At 49.0% G+C, this 16,838-nt stretch overlaps 1 protein-coding gene across 1 annotated transcript in view; it reads right to left on the bottom strand.

The window, feature by feature from the left end:
* Nucleotides 1–1,110: 1,110 nt before the first annotated feature.
* The window catches only part of gas2l3 (growth arrest-specific 2 like 3), a 17,623-nt gene continuing 1,895 nt past the window's right edge, over nucleotides 1,111–16,838 (bottom strand). The window contains exons 2-9 of the mRNA XM_061251813.1: nucleotides 12,123–12,178; nucleotides 11,803–11,980; nucleotides 10,217–10,335; nucleotides 9,470–9,611; nucleotides 9,078–9,141; nucleotides 7,731–7,869; nucleotides 7,062–7,169; nucleotides 1,111–4,601 (exon numbers count right to left, since the gene is read on the bottom strand). Of these exons, the coding sequence (XP_061107797.1) occupies nucleotides 2,991–4,601; nucleotides 7,062–7,169; nucleotides 7,731–7,869; nucleotides 9,078–9,141; nucleotides 9,470–9,611; nucleotides 10,217–10,335; nucleotides 11,803–11,980; nucleotides 12,123–12,146 (2,385 nt within the window). The 5' untranslated portion in view covers nucleotides 12,147–12,178 and the 3' untranslated portion in view covers nucleotides 1,111–2,990. The remainder of the gene's footprint in view (nucleotides 4,602–7,061; nucleotides 7,170–7,730; nucleotides 7,870–9,077; nucleotides 9,142–9,469; nucleotides 9,612–10,216; nucleotides 10,336–11,802; nucleotides 11,981–12,122; nucleotides 12,179–16,838) is intronic.

Below are 16,838 nucleotides of genomic sequence, written 5' to 3'. Positions count from 1 at the left end.
AGATCTTTATCTCAATGAGACTACCTGTTTCAATAAAGAAATACTACTAATAAAAAACAGTTGATTCGTAAAACCAATAGCGATGGTCAAGTATGCTAATAAAAAAAAAAATGTTTTCGTGCAGAAAATACAGTGTCTTAGCTGCAACACATAACATCTAGCCAAGCATTTTTGTGGCCAGTGGTGTAGTAAGTTGTTATTGAAATATTAATGTAGTGCTGCCTAGTTATGTGGCTTAGAGTGATTGACACAGCTGGCAGCTATGACTAGTACTTCACAATAACGGTTGCTAAATGCACTTTCCGTATAACCGTATGCCAATTTGCAATTGAAAATCCTGTTTTATAACATTTAAAATGTTTTATGATTTCACGCTAAATATTCATACAAACACTCAAGAAGGTAGTATAAGCTAATAATATATATATGCATTTTGGCTGTAGCCATGGTATAAGAGATTAAAAAATAAACACTCTCTAAGAGTATATAAGAATATATTTTTAAGTTGTTTTGTCATCGTCAGCTGCTCTACCATGTGGTGTTCCACAAGGCTCTGTATTGGGCTCATATTATATTCATATCTTGAGCTTATATATGCTTCCAAAAGAGAAAAAATACTGCGATTTATAGAAAATGTACACATATTTATCATTCAGTCATTGTACTAGGAAGCTAGTGCAAGATAATTAATGGTACGATAGGTAAGATTTGTGTGTTAAAACATTGTTACAAGACCACTCTAAATCCGTTCCTATCATTGAAAAAGGCTCACAGACATGTGACTCACCCTCTGCCTGTGTTTATAGTCCTTAAATTTGGGTTTCTAAATATACAGTTGACGGGCTGGCACTCTGTACCAAAACATTGTATATCGGTACAATAACCCAAGCTCATTGGTTGAAAGTTGGTTCTAATTGCCACAGTAGGGGGAGGGATAAACAGTGTTGTGGTTTGAAGAGGTTTGTTGCTGCTATTCCTCTCTTGATCGTTAGAAGTCCAAAATTACCTAATGTACCTTTAACAAAAAACAGACAATTCCCTCGTGACCTTTAGAGATTTATTGATTACAGATTTTAGTAATCACAAATATTTTCAAAAAAATTACACCATGCTAAATTCTTGTTCTGTGTAGTAATTTTACAGTATGCAATGGTCAGACAATGTAGCCCTTCAATGCTGGAGCTGAAGGTCTGAGCATTTAATAACAGTTTTTGGAATCAATTTGTTAAAATATTTCATTGTTCAACTGGTTCATTTTCCCCATCACTAATATAGACCAACAATTTGCATTCAAATGAAAAAAATTGAATTTTAGATTTTAATGTTAAGGCCTAAATCTTACAGACATTTCCTTTAATGTGTGGGATATATTTGAAATTTCTGCTGTTGTCCTAGAAGTTCAAACTTGATGAGTCAATTTTACATTTCACATTCTTTTCAAAATGGGCTACTCCATTTCTCTTGGAAATAGCAACTGCACATAGCAATGACCTTCAGAACCGTTTCATAGACTTACAGTAACATAATTTTAAATGTTTTAATATAATGGATAAGGGGTACATAATATCAGCTGAATATTGGGTTTAGTGTATAGTTCTGACATCTTGAAATGATTGTTTGCAATTTGTGGATGGGTATCATAGCCTTTAAATTGGTCATTATAACAAAATGAAAAGTTTTCAAGTACCATTTTGTGGGCAAAAAGTCAATATTGATTATAATTTTATTTAAAGATGTATGGACACTGTACATAACCAAGTGCAGGTTCTCGACACAAACTGAAAAGTTTTCATAAAGTGCAGAAAAAAGCTAAAACGATCTGACGGGTCAAAGAGATCGAGTACACAACACAAACATGGACAGCATGCACAATGATAACACGGAGAACAGAAACGGAAGACATTTAGAAATAGGTCTAAAACCTATGTGCTCTGCAGACATAACAAACAAAACAATTCTTACATACAACCCATCGTTTGTGCTACTCTTAACACTGCATCTATACAAACACACTGGGCGGTGATCAGTAGTATCTCAAGATGGCCCTAAGTGTAATTGAGAATCAAAAACCCCATGAGCCTTGGACTAACTTCCTCCTAAGTCTGAGCAAAATAGCAACTAATACAAATTTCCATACAAATATTTCATAAAACATTCTACAGCCAGTTGTATAATTGTGTAATTGTAAGGCACAGTTAACACTTTCTAATTTGTGCAAAGTTCATCCCTTTAAAGCACCATCGCTACAGTAACGCTGTCTTCACCCCCCTTATCTATAAGCCATACAAAACATGGAAATAAACACGAATTTACAAAAAGATAAATGGTTAAACCGAAAGCCAAAAAACGGTAGGTTCCAGTTTTGATCGTTTACAATCAATGAATTTGGTTGCAGCTACTGTATCACCGTTACAAAAATCCTATTCCAGAGCATGTGTGTTTTTGTCTTGGGGAAAATGCATTATGATGATAACTGTTGCGAATGTGTCACTGCATTCATAACGGCGGGGAAGGATTAAACGCAAGTCATTACCAATGGGAGAAACAAAAAGCCTGCAACATACTTTCCTGTGACCTCTTTCCTGTGACCTGTCGTTTTGTGCCCCTGGCATCAAAAACAAAACGTGTGTCAGGTCTAACGTGTTCGCACATTAGTGGAGACAACAAAGCATTATTTTTGACTCTAATGAAATGGCACTTAAAAACGAATGTAAAATGATAAATTAATTTAAAAGTATACAAAACCAAATTCTACATTTGTTAGAATGTAGAATATTAGTTGGGAGGAAAATTGTGTGCAAATCCATAAAAGACATGGTTAACATAAGCATGCTGGTCTCGCCATTCAAGTGCCTCATATTCCTGATATTATCTTTGAAAAATATGCTTGGTTATGTTCAGTGGCTTGCTGGTTTGAGTACATAATTCATTTGGTAAATGTATGCAAGTCCCACCAAATAGAAGTTTCTGCGTTTCTTTGTATGTGTATTTTAGCTCCTTTGCTTCTTCTTGCCGTTCATTTCAAAGTAAGAGTCCTGTTTCTTCTTTGACTCTGGGCTCCTCTTGGAGCGAGACGCTCTCTTGCTGGAGGAGAGGCTGGTTTTTGTAGTCGAGATGACTATTGGTTTGGCTGGGACCGCAGCTGTGGTGGGTTTTGGGGTTCCCCTCCCAGGAGCTGTGGTGGGTTTTGGGGTGCCCCTCCCAGGAGCTGTGGTGGGTTTTGGGGTGCCCCTCCCAGGAGCTGTGGTGGGTTTTGGGGTGCCCCTCCCAGGAGCTGTGGTGGGTTTTGGGGTGCTCCTCCCCGGAGCTGTGGTGGGTTTTGGGGTGCTCCTCCCCGGAGCTGTGGCGGGTTTTGGGGCACTCCTCCCTGGAGCTGTGGTGGGTTTTGGGGTGCCCCTCCCTGGAGCTGTGGTGGGTTTTGGGGCGCTCCTCCCTGTAGCTGTGGTGGGTTTTGGGGTGCCCCTCCCTGGAGCTTGGGTGGGTTTTGGTGCGCTCCTCCCTGGAGCTGTGGTGGGTTTTGGGGTGCCCCTCCCTGGAGCTGTGGTGGGTTTTGGGGCGCTCCTCCCTGGAGCTGTGGTGGGTTTTGGGGTGCCCCTCCCTGGAGCTGTGGTGGGTTTTGGGGCGCTCCTCCCTGGAGCTGTGGTGGGTTTTGGGGTGCCCCTCCCTGGAGCTGTGGTGTGGGATGGGGGCAGCAGTCTCTGTCCCACCTTCGTAACCATGGGAACCGTCCTCAGGGCCCCCGTGACTGCAGGAGCCAGAGCGTGGCTCGGGACAGGCGCAGGCCTAGCCTCCCGGGCGGGAGCGTCCACGCCCCGCAGGGGGGCAGGGGGTCTGGACAGGGGGCTACGAGTTCGGGAGGCGAGGGTCCGTGTTCTGGCGGGGGCAGTACACCCAGATCTGCACGGAGTGGGCAGTCTCCTGGTTTTCTGGGCGTCCCGCTGGCATCCCGTCGACGGGGGCAGCAGGGTTTGGGGCGGGGCAGCAGCCGGCCTGTGAGAGGAGGGAGGCGGGGCTCGGGCGGAAGCGGGCGACAGGGCGGGGCGGGGCAGGGGCGTGGTGGGGGTGCTGGAAGGTTTGGGGTATTTACAGGACGGTTCAGAGGACACGGGGCTCCTGGCCTGGGACAGGACCCCCCGGGGGGAGGTCTTCAGCCTGAACGGGGCGGGGGGGCTGGTGAGAGGCGACAGCGGGGGCCTCCGCAGGGCGGAGGGGGGGCCCAGGGGCACGCAGCGCCTGGCGGGAGTGTCTGAAACGGGGCGAGCTAGGGGGTGGAAGGGGGGCTTTTGGGGGGGGGCTTTGTGTCGGGGGAGGGGGGGAGTGGCGGGGGCGGGGGAGGGGCCTTGCGTGCGGGCGAGGGGGGCGGGGGAGCTGTTGCCGGGTTTGGCGGAGAAGGCAGGCAGGTCCACGGCGGAGAGCGGGTCCATGGGGGGCGGGGGGCTGGGGGCTGGGGAGGGGCCCGCGGGGCCCTTCTGGAAGGACAGGACCTTCTGCTCCAGGGCGGTGAACTGCAGCACGCGCCCCGGGTCATACTTCATCAGGAAGCCCTGCAGAGTGTCCCAGCCCCCCCCCACACGCACCATCACGTGCTTCCCATGGAGCATCTGGGGAAAGGGGGAGAGGGGGGGGAGAGGGGGGAGAGGGAGAGAGGGGAGAGAGGGAGAGGGGGGAGAGAGAGAGAGGGGAGAGAGGGAGAGGGGGGAGAGAGAGGGGGAGAGAGGGGAGAGTGAGACAGCAAAATCAGCTGACAGACAGACACAGCTAAATCAGCACATGGATAAACTAGTGAGATGAGCCATGTTGCTGAGACAGCTGTAATGAAACAGGATGAAATAATAATAATAATCACATCTGCACTCTCTCTGTATGTCGTCCGGTGAAGCCAATCAAGGTTAGCTCTGCGTACTCGCGTTGAGACTCCCAACACCACTACACTGGAAACTGGACGACCCTCTTTCCCCTTTAAATGTTCAAATAACCACGTAAGAGCAATGGCACAGTGGCAGTGGGCCTGCATGAACACACAGGCTCCGGCCTGTAGAACACACAGGCTCCGGCCTGTAGAACACACAGGCTCCGGCCTGTAGAACACACAGGCTCCGGCCTGTAGAACACACAGGGTCCTGCCTGTAGAACACACAGGGTCCTGCCTGTAGAACACACAGGGTCCTGCCTGTAAAACACACAGGCTCCGGCCTGTAGAACACACAGGCTCCGGCCTGTAGAACACACAGGGTCCTGCCTGTAGAACACACAGGCTCCGGCCTGTAGAACACACAGGCTCCGGCCTGTAGAACACACAGGCTCCGGCCTGTAGAACACACAGGCTCCGGCCTGTAGAACACACAGGCTCCGGCCTGTAGAACACACAGGCTCCGGCCTGTAGAACACACAGGGTCCTGCCTGTAGAACACACAGGCTCCGGCCTGTAGAACACACAGGCTCCGGCCTGTAGAACACACAGGCTCCGGCCTGTAGAACACACAGGCTCCGGCCTGTAGAACACACAGGCTCCGGCCTGTAGAACACACAGGCTCCGGCCTGTAGAACACACAGGCTCCGGCCTGTAGAACACACAGGCTCCGGCCTGTAGAACACACAGGGTCCTGCCTGTAGAACACACAGGCTCCGGCCTGTAGAACACACAGGCTCCGGCCTGTAGAACACACAGGCTCCGGCCTGTAGAACACACAGGCTCCGGCCTGTAGAACACACAGGGTCCTGCCTGTAGAACACACAGGCTCCGGCCTGTAGAACACACAGGCTCCGGCCTGTAGAACACACAGGCTCCGGCCTGTAGAACACACAGGGTCCTGCCTGTAGAACACACAGGCTCCGGCCTGTAGAACACACAGGGTCCGGCCTGTAGAACACACAGGGTCCTGCCTGTAGAACAGTTACGCACGCCGACCTCCTGTGACCACAGGATGTTGTTTTTGTGTGTCCAGTTCTGTTTGGAAACAGACAGGAGTGTGGAGTAATCCAGGTCACAAAGTGGATTTGCTCAATAGTAACCCAGAGATTAGCGTAGCTGTGCCGGTCTGAGTCAGACTACGATGATGACACCGTGCTTGGCAGCTGTCCCCCTAAGCAGGCTACGAGTTCAGATGCCTTATCACTGTCACAGAAAACAAAGCTAAGGAGACCGTTTGACAGAATACATTAAAGTAAACGGACAGAAATTAATTATGTATTATTAGAAGCGTACCAAGAAAAATAATGTATCTCCACATTACACTGAAACTCTTGAGACACTAAACTTGAATGAGAATGAATGAATGACTCATGTTAGGACATTCATACAATGTATAAATGAATAGTGCAATGTCTCCATATAAAAATATGGGGCAATTAAGCAATCGGGCACAAGAGCCCGTGCATTATTGTAAATACAGTTGTTTGGCACAACGCGAAGCATTTATAAAACGGTTACAGCTTGATGACACAATATTATTTACTTTGGAATATTGTTTGCAAGTTATGGTTTGTGCTTGTGTTTGAATAATGCAGTCACAGCCAATCAGCATCCAGGATCGAAACAACCCGTTTTATCATTACGCACACACGCGATGAAGAGACGGGACTACCAGAAACACAGCTATATTCCGACAGGAACACACAGACACAGGAACATACAGACACAGGAACACGCAGACACAGGAACACACAGACACAGGAACACACAGACACAGGAACACGCAGACACAGGAACATGCAGACACAGGAACACGCAGACACAGGAACACGCAGACACAGGAACACGCAGACACAGGAACACACAGACACAGGAACACAAAGACACAGGAACACAAAGACACAGGAACACACAGACACAGGAACACGCAGACACAGGAACACGCAGACACAGGAACACGCAGACACAGGAACACGCAGACACAGGAACACGCAGACACAGGAACACGCAGACACAGGAACATGCAGACACAGGAACACACAGACACAGGAACACACAGACACAGGAACACACAGACAGTGCAGGAGTGAAAGGGCTGAGCATGCATACATGGTGATCCACACACGTGCAGCGGGGCAGCAGGTCTTACCCGTATGAAGAGGATCTTATCCCCAAGTCTGTAGCGGCCCTCTGAGAGGTACTCTATGGACAACCTGTTAGCGCAGTCACAGGGAGGGTCCTGGACCATATCCTCAACCTGCCAAGATGAACACCTCAAAATCCAGCCAACACCACCCACCCAAAATAAACAGCTCAAACTCCAACACAAACCCCAGCCTCAAACTCCAACCCAAACCCCAGCCTCAAACTCCAACACAAACCCCAGCCTCCAACACCACCCAAACAAAACACAAACACCTGGTGGAGGGGTGGTGGGTGGTGATTAGTGTTTGGTGGTGGGTGGTGATTGGTGGAGGGGTGTGGGTGGTGATTGGTGGAGAGGGGGTGGGTGGTGATTGGTGGAGAGGGGGTGGGTGGTGATTGGTGATTGGTGTTTGGTGGTGGGTGGTGATTGGTGGAGGGGTGGGGGGTGGTGTTTGGTGGAGGGGTGGTGTTTGGTGGTGGGTGGTAGGTGGTGATTGGTGGAGGGGTGGGGGGTGGTGATTGGTGGAGGGGTGGTGGGTGGTGATTGGTGGAGAGGTGGTGGGTGGTGGGTGGTGATTGGTGGAGAGATGGTGGGTGTGATTGGTGGAGAGATGGTGGGTGTGATTGGTGGAGAGGTGGTGGGTGGGGACTGGAGACAAGCTTGAGGACGTACCGCCTGGTAAAGACTCCCATGCCGGCAGCACACAGTGAAGGTCTTAATGGCAGGAGCCGGGCTGCTGGACAGCAGTCGAGATTCCTCCAGTTCAATCTCCTTCTCCAGCTTGACTAGGGCAGGGGGCTCCACCCCAAACCTGGACTCAACAAGAACACCACCCATATCCTTTACTGCAGATCTGTAACACGCCCATATCCTTTACTGCAGACCTGTAACAGGCCTATATCCTTCACTGCAGACCCATAACACGCCCATATCCTTCACTGCAGACCCATAACACGCCCATATCCTTCACTGCAGACCCATAACACGCCCATAACCTTCACTGCAGACCCATAACACGCCCATATCCTTCACTGCAGACCCATAACACGCCCATATCCTTCACTGCAGACCCATAACACGCCTATATCCTTCACTGCAGACCCATAACACGCCTATATCCTTTACTGCAGACCTGTAACAGGCCCATAACCTTCACTGCAGACCCGTAACAGGCCCATAACCTTCACTGCAGACCCGTAACAGGCCCATATCCTTTAGTGCAGACCTGTAACAGGCCCATATCCTTTACTGCAGACCTGTAACACGCCCATATCCTTTACTGCAGACCCGTAACAGGCCCATATCATTTACTGCAGACCCGTAACAGGCCCATATCCTTTAGTGCAGACCTGTAACAGGCCCATATCCTTTACTGCAGACCTGTAACACGCCCATATCCTTTACTGCAGACCCGTAACAGGCCCATATCATTTACTGCAGACCCGTAACAGGCCCATATCCTTTACTGCAGACCTGTAACAGGCCCATATCCTTTACTGGAGACCGACCCGTAACACGCCCATATCCTTCACTGCAGACCTGTAACACGCCCATATCCTTCACTGCAGACCTGTAACACGCCCATATGCTTCACTGCAGACCTGTAACACGCCCATATCCTTCACTGCAGACCTGTAACACGCCCATATCCTTTACTGCAGACCTGTAACACGCCCATATGCTTCACTGCAGACCCGTAACACGCCCATATCCTTTACTGCAGACCTGTAACATGCCCATATCCTTCACTGCAGACCTGTAACATGCCCATATCCTTCACTGCAGACCCGTAACACACCCATATCCTTTACTGCAGACCTGTAACACACCCATATCCTTCACTGCAGACCTGTAACATGCCCATATCCTTTACTGCAGACCCGTAACACGCCCATAACCTTCACTGCAGACCCGTCCGGCTCCTTCCACACACAGAGTAACACTGAAATAATATTGTTAAAATGGCAGAAAGTGAACCATGCGCTTTAACATTGCGTGTGAACCAGGAGCAGGACTTACTTCGACACGATCCTCCCGATCTCCAGCAAGCACAGACACACCTGCCGAGGCTCCCTGTGCAAGACTGAGAAGAGAAATTAAAAAAACATGAAACAAATTACATAACACTACTGGCTTTTATTCTTATTTTGTGTGATTATTACACCACTATCTGACAGTGTGCTAAGAGAAAATAAGTATGTACTGTATGTTTGACTAAGTATGTATGTAAGCATGTAATGGCCTAATACCTTTCCAGGATTATAAAATAAGCTGTTGAGTGTATTAAGGATGTCATGTAAGAGTTCAACAAAGTTCCCAGCAAATCCCGCAGTCCTCATTTCAACAGAATTTCACAATTTCCACAAGGCACACATCGACGGCTGTAAGGCAGGACGCAACGGAACCCTTACCCAAGCCCTCGGACTCGAACAGGAAGGTTTCATCGACGCCCACATGCCGGCACCAGCGCAGGAAGTTGGCGGTGTTGTCCCGGGCGAAGAAGGAGCCCGGGGAGGCGTCTTTTCTGCACACGACCCGCTTCATAGGAAAACACTGCAGGAAGTACGGAACAGGAAGTACGCAACAGGAGACTGAGGCTGCGTTCCGAAATGGTTGCCTATTTACTAAATAGTACACTTGACCATCAGCCATCTTGTTCTAGTGTCAAAATTTGAAAAATCACATTTTACTCACATTTTTGAGGGCACCATTTTGAACTCCCTCACCTCACATAGAGGCTGGAGTGCCGTGTTCGTAAGTGACAAGTTCGTAAGTGGCGTGTTCGGAAGTGATGTGTTCGTACATGACGTGTTCGTACGTGGCCTGTTCGTAAGTGGCCAGTTCAGAAGTGGCGTGGTCATAAGAGGCGTGGTCGTAAGAGGCCTGTTCATAAGTGGCCTGTTCGTAAGAGGCGTGGTCGTAAGAGGCCTGTTCGTAAGAGGCCTGTTCATAAGAGGCCTGTTCATAAGTGGCCTGTTCGTAAGAGGCGTGGTCGTAAGAGGCCTGTTCATAAGAGGCCTGTTCATAAGTGGCCTGTTCATAAGTGGCCTGTTCATAAGTGGCCTGTTCATAAGTGGCCTGTTCATAAGTGGCCTGTTCGTAAGTGGCCTGTTCGTAAGTGGCCTGTTCGTAAGCACCGCTGCACAAGGCAGACTAACCTCCCAGCGCTCAGGGTGGCAGCTCTGCGCCACCTTTCTCTGCAGCTCCGATGCCATCTGACACAGCCTCACACCGTTCTGCAGCTCCGTCATGAAGCAGTCCGCCCGCACCTCCTCTCCTGTAGGGGCACAAACAGTGAGCTCCAAACCCATGGACCTATCACAGAGCAGGATCACGGAGTCAGAGGGAGGACAGCACCAGGTAAAACCCGGACCCTGCCCCAACCTGGAACATGGACTGAAGTAAAAAGAGTTAGAGTTAGGGTTAGGGTTAGGGTTAGGGTTAGGGTTTTGTTTCCAGACCACTGCAATTAAATGTGAATGTGCCTCAAGAGTTGAGGAGAACCAATCAGGAGCCAGAGACACTCAAACACTACCGCATGGTCCTCGTTTGGGAGTTTCGGTGAGACAGAGCCCTCATTATAGCCCATTATATTCAACCATATAACCAAAACCTACAGTAAACGACACGGGAGATTCAATAAAAATTAAATCTAGTACTTTCGAATTCCTGCATTTTACTGCCAGACGCTTTTATTCCCCTAGGCACTGATATTAGGTTTAAAAAAAAAAAAAGTTTTTTAAAATACTAATAAAACCTTTTTTTCTGCTTCATCTCAGCAGGATAGAGAAGATTGCCCAAATTTGATAAATAGGATTCCTTGGCAAATCTTAAAAGGCATGGAAGGTTGTATGGGCTCTTGGCCAAAACAGTAATAAAACTGTCAGAGTTTTTAAAACTGCAGGGACAGGTCAGGGAAAGGGGAACACACCAGACGTGCGTTCAAGACAGCAAACGTTCATGGAAAACTATGTACAGCAAACGGTCACTGTCACAATGGATGTGACTTGGGTCGAACATTGCCAGCTAGCTCATGTTTACCTTTTGAAGGTAAGACCAAATAGTACATTCATTAAAGTGTATTATAACAGCCAAATGTATATTTTGTTCTCTCTGCTTTACCCATCCCCATCAGCAGTCATTTTTGTTCGCAGCACACTACCTTTTCAAACTGTTAGTTAACGTTAGCTAACGTTCGTGGCAAAGATAAAAAAAGTTTGAATAAGTTGACGAACGTAAGCTAACGTTAGCCATCTGAAACACGTCATGGTAGCTTCAGGGAACAGCAGCAGTGAGAAAGATAAACTAAAGCTTACTGTTCTCATCTTTTTTCTTGCTCTTGCATCTACTCCTAGCTCCACTGTCGGGAGAGGCTAAGCGGCAAGAAAAATAAATGAAGATGGGGAAATCGAGAAAACGTGAATTAGGCAAACGGGATGTCCTGGCTCCTTCAAACGTCAGTTCCAAGCCACGTCAGTTACAGACGTGGCCGATGGGGAGAGGTGGATCACAGGTCGATCACTTACGCGTCAGGCTTTCCGAAAAAATACCTCTGCAAAGGATGCGCTGATATTTTCTTCCTCAAAAGACGGATTGGGAGTTCCTAACTTCTACTCCTAGAAGGAACATTTACAGTTGGAATGTCCTTAAAGATAGCGAACCTCAATCTATTTCCAGGTCAGGAGCAAGTAAAAGAAAAAAGGAGGATAGAATGTGAGTGAGCCCCCTTGAGACTGAGATTTACCCAGAATGCCCGTCAGCCATATGGCCAGGTCCTCCTGCATGGGCACCAGGGAGGCCTCGTGGCGCACGGACAGCCATTGGTCGTACTGGAAGACATCGGCCAATCCTGGGCCATGGCGCGGAGTCAGGGGGCTGCGAGGACTCAGGGCGGGGGCGTCAAACTTCTCCCCAAACCACATCTGTGGAGAAAGAGGAGAAGGGTTAGACACGCCGCCCGAATGTAAGGGGGCAGCCTGCAGCCTACACCAGCGCTACTCAACTCCCCGTGGTTCCAGTTACATTATATTGGATTGGTTGTTTTGCTGACAGCATTCGACATACCTGGACTCCCCCCTGAATGGCCATGCTGGATCTCAGGAGCGTACAGCTCTCGGGTTCTGCAGAGAAACAGAGGTAGGTGTTACAGCTGCATTCATTCATCATTCACAAAGCACCACTAGACCTAAAACATTTCCCTACACCACAGACCTACACCACTAGACCTAAAACATTTCCCTACACCACAGACATACACCACTAGACCTAAAACATTTCCCTACACCACAGACATTCACCACTAGACCCAAAACATTTCCCTACACCACAGACATACACCACTAGACCTAAAACATTTCCCTACACCACAGACCTACACCACTAGACCAAAAACATTTCCCTACACCACAGACCGACACCACTAGACCCAAAACATTTCCCTACACCACAGACCTACACCACTAGACCTACACCACAGGCCTACACCGCCGCTGAAAAGGCCCCTCTTATACAATGTGCAGAGGTTGGTGTGGAGTAGAGCTGAAGGCTGAGAGGTTAGTTATTGGTTCACGGTCAGTAACGGCCCACTCTGTCTGTGCTCCTTGTAGGACACGAGGGATTATCTATAACCCTCCCCCTCGCTCAGCCCCAAAGGGCTGCCACAATAGAGGGTTCAGGCTTTGGGGGGGGGGGGTCCCCCAGGCACCCAGCCAGACCACCTGAGCACTCTGTGTGCACACAATACACAGCATGGAGGTAGAACACAGGCTCTGAACACCTCTGAACACCGCCCAATGGGGGGGGGGGGGGGGGGGGAGACATAGATATCTGCACATTACACACATTCTGCAATTCTACAGACAGCAGGCTGTAAAATAATTATCCAAGTGTTTTGAAGAAATATTGTGCAAATATGCAAGCAATTGTCTGCAATTGAAAATGTTTAAAATTACAGAACAACGGGGCGGCCAACGTGGTTTATTTAGCCGCAGGTTTCGAGTTATTCTTGTCAATATGGCCCACTGCACAGATGAGCATGTAACAACAGTATTCCCACCACATGAATAATAATAATAATAATAATAATCATAATAATCATAATAACAATCATAATAACTTTTTTTTAAAGCTATCAAAGCGCAGATAAACTGCTGTGAACTTACCACATCACAAAACACAAGATACGAGATAATACATCCAGGCCTGATCATTAACGTGTTCCCGTAAACAGACTTCTCCGGTCTTTGTGGAAGCGACAGAGTCCCGTCTGCCTGAAATGCTCGAGACGCTGCCCTGGGGAGGAGCGGGGGATTATGGGATACCGTGCGTGGGACGCTTCGATTAATAAAGTGATTCCGCAGCGGTCACTACAAAACCCATCTTGTTCGGACGGGTCCTGCGCACAATGACCCCATTGTTCCGACATCATGCGCCCCTAGTAAGATGATAAAAAAAACTAAAAAAAAACACAAGAGCTCCCTTTGGTGCAAAAGTCGTCGCAGATTCTCAATTCTATCCATCTGCTATAACAGTCGAGTTTCAAAGTGGGCTAAAATGCCAGCCAGAGTTTTCCAAGTCCGAAAAATGTGGAGATTGAGGGGGAACACAAAGAGGCGAGCGGTTGATTAAGTGGGAGGGTAATTCTGCACAAAGAGGCTTCGTTTCAGGAATCTGTCAGCATCTGTAGCCACAGCAAGACAGTGAATACCGCGATTCAGGAAGAATAATGTACGGCTGTGGATGTGCAGGAACCCAGGCACTTCTGCAAATGTCAAACATAAGGCGGATGAATAACGGGTGGAAACACGCAAAACAAAGCTTCGCTTATGGATGCGATTCCTCCGTGCACTTTGACCAAAGCTGCGTGGTCGCAAAAAAATCCAAGTAGGAAAAACACGTCATTTACAATGACATTTCTTCTGATGTATGGGCTATTAACAGTGTGTACATGTGAGTTCAGTTCATGATATGAGTTCAATTCAAGACGTGACTTCCCAACACGCGAAGTAGAACCTACGGACCTGCTGTCCAGCGGAATTGGAGTATTGTTGTTAAGAACAATGTTGTAATTTATGACGTGGATTAGCATTTGAAAAGAGAACCGCTGTTAGTGCTGAGGCATACAAAATAAAGAATATAAAGGTGGAGGCGTTTGTGGTACAAAATAGCTAACGGTCGACCAGTGGATATCTCCATTTCAAAGTCAAAGGTTAAAAACTAGTGGCGAGTTTATCCAACTGCAAACGAAACCCAGGATTAAAGTCCTGTCGAGTTCAGGAATGGGTACAATCTAGAATGGACTAAATGTAATATTTTTTCAGAATATTTTGGTAAAAACTTAAGTAAATTTAAGTAAAACATTCAATCAAACTCAGTGTTGTTTACCTTTTAAGTTTAACAAACGATTTCACTAAATTTGTGGTAAATAATAATGGTATAATAATAGTATTTACATGGTGTTTTTTTTTTTTTTTTAAATGACTCAATGCACTTCTCAAAATGGTGGACAGAAATGATATCAGCCATCAAACACCAGTTGGGACCATTCATAACCAGGGTCCACATTGTCATTGAATGAGTGAAAAACAGTTATTATTATTAAGGTCACACCGCCATGCTTACTCAGATGGACAGACAGAACGGCGTTGGCACTAGACTGACAGGCCCAGGAAGAGTTCATGGTAGGCGTTGAGCTGGCATATGCAGCAACTCTCCCCAAAACACCCAAAACACCGGCCCAGAGCTGGATCACAAGGCCCTCTCCCCGGGGGAAGCTCATGGGTGCAGCCAGGCGGATTGGGACACTCTAATCCCGTAAGCGGATCGGGGCATTCCCAAGCACCCCGGCCCGTTATGCACCTGCCCCGCCTGCTGCGCGCTGAGTGTGGGGCTTCACAGGGGTATCTTACTGTGCACGCTGAGGGCGGGGCTTCACAGGGGTATCTTACTGTGCACGCTGAGGGTGGGGCTTCACAGGGGTATCTTACTGTGCACGCTGAGGGTGGGGCTTCACAGGGGTATCTTACTGTGCACGCTGAGGGTGGGGCTTCACAGGGGTATCTTACTGTGCACGCTGAGGGTGGGGCTTCACAGGGGTATCTTACTGTGCACGCTGAGCGTGGGGCTTCACAGGGGTATCTTACTGTGCACGCTGAGGGTGGGGCTTCACAGGGGTATCTTACTGTGCACGCTGAGGGTGGGGCTTCACAGGGGTATCTTACTGTGCACGCTGAGGGTGGGGCTTCACAGGGGTATCTTACTGTGCACGCTGAGGGTGGGGCTTCACAGGGGTATCTTACTGTGCACGCTGAGGGTGGGGCTTCACAGGGGTATCTTACTGTGCACGCTGAGGGTGGGGCTTCACAGGGGTATCTTACTGTGCACGCTGAGGGTGGGGCTTCACAGGGGTATCTTACTGTGCACGCTGAGGGTGGGGCTTCACAGGGGTATCTTACTGTGCACGCTGAGCGTGGGGCTTCACAGGGGTATCTTACTGTGCACGCTGAGCGTGGGGCTTCACAGGGGTATCTTACTGTGCACGCTGAGGGTGGGGCTTCACAGGGGTATCTTACTGTGCACGCTGAGGGTGGGGCTTCACAGGGGTATCTTACTGTGCACGCTGAGGGTGGGGCTTCACAGGGGTATCTTACTGTGCACGCTGAGGGTGGGGCTTCACAGGGGTATCTTACTGTGTAAGAGTGGAGGGGCGGAGCAGGGCGTGGAGTGGCGTGGCGTGGAGTGGAGTGGAGTGGCGTGGAGTGGAGTGGAGTGGAGTGGAGTGGAGTGGAGTTGAGTGGAGTTGAGTGGAGTTGAGTGGCGTGGAGTGGAGTGGAGTGGAGTGGCGGGGCGTGGAGTGGAGTGGAGTTGAGGGGAGGGGAGGGGCGGGGCGTGGAGTGGAGTGGAGTGGCGTGGAGTGGCGTGGAGTGGAGTGGCGTGGAGTGGAGTGGAGTGGAGTGGCGTGGAGTAGCGTGGAGTGGAGTGGAGTGGAGTGGAGTGGAGTGGCGTGGAGTAGCGTGGAGTGGAGTTGAGTGGAGTGGCGTGGCGTGGCGTGGAGTGGCGTGGAGTGGCGTGGAGTGGAGTTGAGGGGCGGGGCGTGGAGTGGAGTGGAGTAGCGTGGAGTGGAGTGGAGTTGAGGGGCGGGGCGTGGAGTGGAGTGGAGTGGAGTGGCATGGAGTGGAGTGGAGTGGCGGGGCGTGGAGTGGAGATGAGGGGCGGGGCGTGGAGTGGAGTGGAGTGGAGTGGCATGGAGTGGAGTGGAGTGGAGTGGAGTGGAGTTGGGACACTTCCTACAAGGGCTGGGTTTGGGTTTTGACTGAGCCACATGCTACTTAGCATTTGACCTCCATTTTTTAACAGGGTAATCCTAGATTTGAGACCACTGCTATTGTACTGCTCCCGGGATTGTCAGTCCATATGGTCGCACTGGGTTTAACCATTAAGCCTGCCAAATCTAGTCCCGTTTCACAGAGACCTGGATACTTACTCTGAGGTATTCCCTACCAGATGGCCTTAAGTCTGTAGAGAATGGGCCACTATTGGAACACCACTAACATGTGAACTAATTTCTGCTCCACAACTTTAAAAGGTGTGTTGGCAAGATGGCACCCTCTTGGTTTTTCCCGCATATAATTTGTTTTAGTGACACTGACAAGTAACCATCAACACATGAACACACTTCATACTTTAATGAATGAAATCTAAGTCCTTTTACCAGACAGTAGTGTGCACGACACCAAATAGCCTTGTCTTACGTGCAAGGGGATACCATGTCATTTTCTTTTG

The sequence above is a fragment of the Conger conger genome, chromosome 8 (genome assembly GCF_963514075.1).
Source record: "Conger conger chromosome 8, fConCon1.1, whole genome shotgun sequence".
Taxonomy (NCBI): Eukaryota; Metazoa; Chordata; class Actinopteri; order Anguilliformes; family Congridae; genus Conger; species Conger conger.
Note: the sequence above shows the minus strand (reverse complement) of the source record. Positions and strands in the feature narration are given on the sequence as shown.